This window comes from Aquila chrysaetos, chromosome 19 (assembly GCF_900496995.4).
Source record: "Aquila chrysaetos chrysaetos chromosome 19, bAquChr1.4, whole genome shotgun sequence".
Lineage (NCBI taxonomy): Eukaryota > Metazoa > Chordata > Aves > Accipitriformes > Accipitridae > Aquila > Aquila chrysaetos.
The window spans coordinates 10,464,457-10,472,338 of NC_044022.1; the positions used below are offsets into that span (position 1 = coordinate 10,464,457).

The window sequence follows — 7,882 nt, forward strand, 5'->3', positions numbered from 1 at the left end:
CAGTGTGGAAGAGTGTGGCCACGATAATCTGCATCTCTGTGACCTTGACCCTGATTGCTGAAATTATCTTTACAGACCGTTAAGCTCAAAAGCCTCTCCGTTGCTTCCGCCAGTACTGGCTGGACGAGGGTGCACAATGAAAGCATATCCCGGCACATAACCATGAATCCCATACTAGCTTTTAGTTATCTTCCAGGAGAAACTCGTTAACTGCAAGGTCTGATGTTTAGCATCACCGGGAGAAGTTGCCTTCTAATTCCTTTCTTTAAGTCCATCGAAAGATGAAGGCTGTGTCCCAGAATTCAGCTCCATTCAGAACAAGTGGGAGTATGTATGAGCTGAGATGTAACATACATCCATTTTGGCTAACTTTCTACAGCATTTCTGCGTTATTTCACCTCTGATATTTAATGTCCTAAATGCTATTCACTGTCTTGATTGTCCCTGGGGTGACTGGGTCACTGCTGTTGCATTGATGTTTTGTGTGTTTCGTGTGATGTGAATTGATGTTTTCTTCACTCTTGACCTGATACTTAAAGTAGTTTGGAGACAGCCAGCTAAAAAAGAATAAGTTTGAGGTTTCCTCCTCTTTATACTTCTTGTCTTACCTCTCATTTGTGGTGCCTTAGAATTAATTTCAAGTTGTCTTCTTTCCCCATTGTTTTCAGGGCTTCACGTGATCTTTTACTGGTCTAACTGCATTACCACGCCGGTTTGTAGTTTGGCTCATAGTACTGCAGCTTTTGTCTAGTTGAAAATGTTGTATAGAAATAAGAGGAGTATCTTCTGGCTCTATGCTTGTTGTGAAAAGAAGGAAGTCTAAAATTAATAAAACTAAACCCAAAACCAATAAAATAAGCCTAATAAAAAAATGATAAGAACAAGTCTAAAAATAAATGAACTCTGACAGAGAACAAGGGCCTATGACTTGGCAACAACTGTAAATGTTCATGTGACTTGTGGCCCGTACTTTGGTTATTGTAATCTCTGAAACATTTTTCCTTGTTATCCTGGACTTTTCTGGTCATATTTGTCTAGCATAACTGTGGAGGTGAAAAAGCTGAATACAAACCAGAGAACTGTAAAGGTCTATTTTATGTCAAATAAATTGCCAGCTGGAGCACTCTTTCTCCCCACCAACTGTAGTGTGATATTGATACTGGAAGAGACTAATCCCACCCATCAGACACTGAAAACTAGTGATTCCCTGCCTGCCACCATTCCCTATTGTGTTCCTTTTGAGGATCGGCCTCGCTAACAAGTCAGCGTGAAGCAAACCTGAACATTAATGAAAGATTGTAAGACAGAGTGCTGTGATCATTAAAATTTGGAAGTCTTATTCACCAATATTTACAGTGATTTCTAGAAGGATGAGATTGGTGAGCAGCAAGCACCAACAATATGGAGCAGGATGTTCTACTTCTGCTCTCCACACCCAGAATATAAGTCCTTAAGATCCTCACTGCGCTGACATCTCATCCTGGAGACACCCATAGGTGCTTACTTTTTTATCACTGAAGCTCCCTAAGACCTGAAAGACCAGGAGTGGCAGGCAGTTAGCTCTCTACCTTGTGCCTCCGTTGCTGCGCAGTCCTTTTCCTGTCTGCCCTAAGGGAGAACAGAACTGAATCCAGATCTTTGCATCCCATGTGTGTCTATCACAGTGGTCCTGCTGGGGAAATGGAGGTATAGTTTGCTGTGGTTTGAAGAAATGATGCCTGTGACATCTGAGGATTTGTTCAAAGAAGGTGAGATGCATGCAAATGCAGTTAGTAACTACTTTTGTGACTGGGTCTCTAAATATCTAATTTCTCCTTTGCTTCTGCTGATCTGCTGATCCCTGCCCATTTTGTGACCTTCAGTTTTGTTTTACACTTCAGTAAGCCCCAAAGCACATACTGATGCTAATGTAAAAGTCTCATGAACTATCTGTCAGACCCTCCTGATCTGCTGAGCCTAAAACAAGATGTGGCAATACTCAGGCTCCTTTGTACATCTTCAGCTTTTCATGGAGTGATGGTGTCTGTTTAGAAGTCCTGTAAATCATCAGATTTAAGATCTGTTGAACAGTCTTAAGTGACGTTTGTCTTCAGTTCCCACAGAGAAACATGATTAGTGTGAAATACATACTGTGATTACAAGTACAGTATGCTGCTGCAAACTTGGGTTCATACAGATAAGACATCAGTCCTTCAAGTGGGTCTTCTAAGAAGATACGTGTGATTACACTGGAGGGTAGGTGTCAATTAAAAAATGAACCAATTAATAGCAGATTTAAAAATTATGTATACTGCACTTAGTGAGAAAGGTAATGATGGAGCAAAAATGAACACAATCTGCTCTAATTATGTAAAAATGCCTTTGAAAGATTATGTACTACTTGATTAGTAGGCTGGGAAGAACTTGAGATAGTCACAGTGACTTTAAATATAGACTAGAACCTTAAGTTTGAGCATGCGAGGCATGAAGAGGGAGTTTTGGCATGGGGCACGTGAAAGCTGAGAACATCCAGATCTGTCAGAAAAAGAAGAAAAAATAAAAGTGTCAACAAGGAAAATATTCGGCACAGTATCTAAACCTCTGGGTTAGCATTTAAAGTGAAACCATTTAGTTCATTCTATTCTTTCTGCTTTCCTAATCAGTACTAAATCCCTTGGTTAAATAAACCATCCTTTTAAAGATATGGCCTTTGAGGTCTTTGGCCCCTTCATTCATAAACAGTAGGAGTATGTTTTTTGGGGGCAGGTCAGAAGTTTCAGCCTCTGGCAACTGCACACTCTAATCTATGGTGTATTGAATTCAGTCAGATGCTCAGACACTGGTTGGATTTACAGTTAATGTCCAGGCACATTCCACAGCTCAGGCATGTTTATTGGACCCCCTGTTCAGTGCTAAGTCTTTTTTTTCCACAAGTCTTTGTGTGTGTGGGTATGCATGCATGTATGTGTACATATGTAAAAATATACAGGAACATTCTGTCAGATGACATCAAAAGTAAATGTAACATAATTTGGTTCTTCTAAAGTTACTAGGGACTAGCTCTGTCAATCAAAAAGTGTTTCTTAGCTAGTTGGTCTCAGTTCTAGCAAATGAGCTGCCTTCAAATTGCTGATAGGTTGAGGAAAGTTACTTTCTCTGCTATATGGAATATTTGAATTTGCTATTTCATTTTTGTAATGCTGGAATTATGTAGGATGTTGTGTAGAGAAGCTCAACTATGAACAAGTTGCCTGGTCTGGAACTATTCATGGAATGAGCCATCACAGCTGCAGGAACAGACCCTTATGTTGAAGGGACACCCTGACAGTACGAGCAAGAGGGAGCCATAAACTCAACCCTGTTTGTAGTCCCAAGCTAGCAATCCGAATAGGCTGAATGCCAGAAGTTTGAGGATATCCAGGCAAAGATCATGTTACATTCTCTGTGTTTCTGTATGCTTTCCCCAGATTTCCCTACCAGTCAGTATGTTGGGTTAGATGAACCTTTGTTCTGGTGCACTGATGAATTCTTCTGATCCTATATGCTCTTCCATGGTCTCCTGGAAGATCCGCAGCACAAAAAATGAGGGAAGCATCTGTGTCTGTACAGAGGAGTTAGGGCACGTATTGTGTGTGCTGATTAATGACATTTCAAGCACTGTTTCCCTACTTTGAAGAAGGGAAGTTTTCTAACTGTCACAGAAGAAATGCAAGAAGGAGGTGAGCTGGGATGGAGCAGGAAGGGGCTCCCTGTCAGTGTGGAAGTGCAGATACAGGCCTGGGGACCAGAGGTGAGGGGTTCCAGTTAAAGAAAGGCATTTTTTGAGTTTTGTTTGGCAGAGAGTAAAATAAACCCCAAGATCTCCAAGATGCATTGTCCAAGGCAAATATTTGGGCACTAATGTGCAACATTTAATTATTAGCAATAGTAAGTAAATTAATTTAATCAATGGCACTCGAATGTTTCACCCTTTTCCTAGTGAATATTTATGTGATTCAAGGTGAAGTGGATTAGCCATTACATGAAAAATCCAGAGATTAAAGCTGCAGGACATGCCAGCTGGGGCAGGTTCATGGCAGATATACACCCTGCTTCCCTCAGGCTGAGGGGCAGCATTTTGAATCTGGATTTCCCAAATTCCCTGTAAGTGTGGGACAGGTTTCCTTGAGAGGACGGGCTTTGGTGGCACAGCCTAGCAGAGCATGCATCACAATAGGACCCTGCAAACCTACTTAGGCATCTAACTCCTGAATGAAGCATAGGTTAAGCCTTTGCTCTTTCATGTGTATATTTTAGCACAGGCCTCCCACACAGCATGTTGGCTTTTGCGAACCTGCTGCCTGGGTGTCAGGGAGGGCAGTGGCAAGGCAGTCAAACCAATGAAAGGAAAGATTTCTATGATTCTGGTCCCCCTCCTACTTCCAGTGATTGCATGGGAAGACTATTTAGGGAGATTATCCAGCAAAACCCAAGCAGCCCTCCCCTTCACCCCCCTGGTTACCCATAGCTATTTTTTTTGTTGTGTTTTTCAGTGGGTTGGTTTCTAGCCAGCCGGCCTCCCTTAACAGGGCCATCACACTGTGACACAAGTGCTGGTGCTGGTGCAAAGGGAGAAGCCTGGGAGCTGACGGAGGGGGACTGTCACAGCAAGCTTGGATACTCTGAGCTACAGTACCTCCCAGCATGCCCAAATATAAATATACAAAAGGCATCAGAATCAGTAAATAATCCGCATGCTATGTATCATGTGGTGTTTGGCAGTGAGAATAAAGCCAGCGTTGTGGATAGCCTTACACACTTAAACCTGATCAGGATCCTCATGCTCAGCTGGCAGCACTTTGTTGCAGAAGTGACCCCTCTGGCTTCAGTGGAAATACTCATATCATTCATCTGAAGCAAAGGCTCCGAGCTGGGGGAAACCCACAGCAGTGCAAGGCTGGCAGACAGTACTCCCGGTTCAGTTCAGCCTGCTCTGCTCAGACTGTCTTTCAGCTGTATTGATTTAAAGGAAACAAATAGCCATTTCTTTTTGTTCATGTGTATAGCAAGTTCTAGCAATGCCTTGGGCAAAGATAAGGTGATGTGGGGATTACAGCTATCTAGGCCACAGAGCAGTGTGCTTTCTGGGAAGAAATGCTGCAGGGTGGCAGAAATAGTTCTCTGTATGCTCAGGCAGATGAAACATTAACATCGGCATTGAAAATCAACGAGGGAAGAGCATGCAGGTGAAGTCAGTGGCTCTTTAAAGCAATGGATTGTGCTTTTCAGACCTCCTAGTCCCAAACTTTTCTATCCAGCAAACGATCCTGGATTTCAGTAGTCTGTATTTAAATGCAAAGAATATTTTGCTGCTATTCACTTTCTTTTGAATGCATATGAACTTCAGAAGCTGTAGGGACTACAGGTATATAGGACAGCAACAGCTGTACTGTACTTAAGAAGGTAAATATGTAGACAGGTCTCCAAACCCTGGAAATGATCTTGAGAGATCCTGAATTCTGCTCATAGACTTCTGCAAGTGGCTCTTTCTTTCCTTTTCTTTTCCCCACATCGGGGAAGACACCAACAGGCCAAAAGAAATTCCATCAAATCTCAGTGACTCCCAAGGGGTGCACACAGCTCTGCTCTTAGCACAGCACCATGTCAGAAGAACTAAAAGAAGAAAATCAGCCCACTGCATAAACAACCTTAACCAGATCCTGCAGCCCAGCTTAGCTCTTTTAAAATATTTTGGGGGTGATGTCAGCACCTGGGTTGCCAATGCACTTGTTACTCTCCTCCCTCAGCCTACTTTAGTTGCCACAGAGGGACGGGGCATCCAGACCAAGTGACAGATAGGCAGAAGCTTGGAGGGAAATAATATCTGCTGCGTCCCAAAGTCCAGAGGCAGAACCACTGGGCTCCATTTATCTCCTCAAGGTAAAAAACTTGGCTTACTTATTAGGTCAGATTTTCTCTTGTCCAAGGACAATCAGAGGCTGGCAAAACAACTTGGGAATGAAGGAATTTGTTAACTGCATGCACTGGGCTTTTAGTATTTAATCTGCAAGCTAAAGCAGTTTCTATTTAAACTCTGTCTTCATGCTAGTATGGTCCCAGGGCTTCTCTTGTTTGCACCATAGATGTTACAGCCTAATCTGTCTTCTCTGCTGAGATTTTGGATGTGTGGCTGAAATTCTTTGTCTAGAGTTTATGCCTCATTTGTTTAAAAGTTTTTATTTTATTTACATGGCATACAGATGGGATTAGTGCATGATATTCATGATAAAGTATTCTCATTTCTCTGCATGAACGCCAAAAACATATAAAATCCAAAACTTGCTGTGATAAACTAAATTAAAAAAATAACCAACAGAAAAGTTTTAAAATACAACTTGAATGGGATTTCTGAAGTAAGAGATCTATAGCAGCTTGAAAGTGCAGGGAAGTCAGAAGGTTCTTGAGAAAAATACTGTTTCATCCATAGGATTAACTTACAAAATTTATGAAGTTCTTTAGAAATGAAAATGTCTAACCTTAGGTTCTCCTTGTACTTTTAATGGTAACATAAATAATTCAGATTTATTAGTCTTTCTTTATAAAATGATAGTTTGCACCTAGTTTCTTTAAAAATGAAAATATGCAAACAATTATAGGAATTAAAAGAACTGTAAACAGTAGTATATTTACAATGTATATCTGCTGAAAGCAGTAAATGGGGCTTGGGCATTATTTGTTTGAAAATGCTTGTACAAAGCATTTTGTGGTGTATTTTGAGGTGACACTGAGAATGCTCCTTGTCAAATGCTGGAAATCAAAGAAGGTGATAAGCTGCCAGAGGTAGCTTTTACTTTTTAGCGTCCCCAGCGCTTACTAACTTCTAGCCACTGAAACAACATTTATTTACACCAATATAAATAGCTCTGCTGAACCTTCATGCATCTGTTCTTCACATATTTTTCTTTTTCCTTAAAAGAGCCTGTGACCTGAAGGTTAAGCTCAAGGGCGCTCCCGGGCAAGTCACTGAAGTTTTCCCTTTGCTCTACCTGCTGCCTTCTGCTCTCCCCTGATTACTCCCGAAAAATGGAGCGATCCACACAAGAACTTTTCCTCAATTTCATGATTGTCCTGATTACTGTATTGCTCATGTGGCTCCTTGTGAAGTCTTATCAGGAGTAAAAGACAATCAGAAACTCTAGGAGGTGATTTAAGCGTGTGTCTCCACAGACATAAGTAACACCCACAGCACACCGCCATGATTAGCTTTCAGTCAATTGAGGATGTCGTGAATCTTTTTTTTACTCTCTCATATCTGTTGCCTGTGCTATGTTTGTGATGGGTCTATGATGGTGTAATTATTTTATTCTGCAGTGATCCAGCTGTAAAATGTAAAATGCAAGATCCTTAGGAACTGTTCGACGTGGCTGTCTCCTCCAGTAGTTACTGTGAATGCTGTAGCCCCCTGACCGCCATGCTGGCTTGTTTGGTGTCGGTGTTAGGTTCTCGAGGGAATAAAACTGCAGTATGCAATGTAACTGTCTGTATTAACCAGTGTAAGAGGCACAAACTCACTTAGCAGAAAGGAATGTGAAACCTCTACTTTCACTCGCTCATTTCACTTAAATAAAGAACATGTAAAACCATTTTTTGTAACATTCCTTATCCCTCTCCTGGCCTGACTGCTGTTCACTGAGAGACCTACCGATCACCGTGGTACAGTGCGCCGTGCAAGTCTTGTGGTTTGCTTGCTCCTCCCACCTGCATTTTTATTTGTACTTAAAAAAAAAATCATTGTAGAGTTGAAATCCTGCAGCTTAACAGATGCATAGCCACATGAATGAGCTGTTCAGGTCACTTTTCTGTCCAGAGTGACTTAGACCATTGGTGCCTGTGGAGGTGGACTTCAAAGAGAACCTCTGTCCCA

At 41.6% G+C, this 7,882-nt stretch overlaps 1 protein-coding gene across 1 annotated transcript; it reads left to right on the top strand.

Annotated features, from left to right (window-relative positions):
- The first annotated feature begins 6,935 nt into the window (after positions 1–6,935).
- Positions 6,936–7,601, top strand: SLN (sarcolipin). Its single transcript, XM_030043275.2, has one exon. It carries the CDS (start codon positions 7,042–7,044, stop codon positions 7,135–7,137), a length of 96 nt encoding a protein of 31 aa, XP_029899135.1. The 5' UTR covers positions 6,936–7,041; the 3' UTR covers positions 7,138–7,601.
- The last annotated feature ends 281 nt before the right edge of the window (positions 7,602–7,882 follow it).

What these genes read in the sequence shown, in the direction of transcription:
- SLN (XM_030043275.2), top strand. Translation starts at nt 7,042, where the DNA reads ATGGAGCGATCCACACAAGAACTTTTCCTCAATTTCATGATTGTCCTG.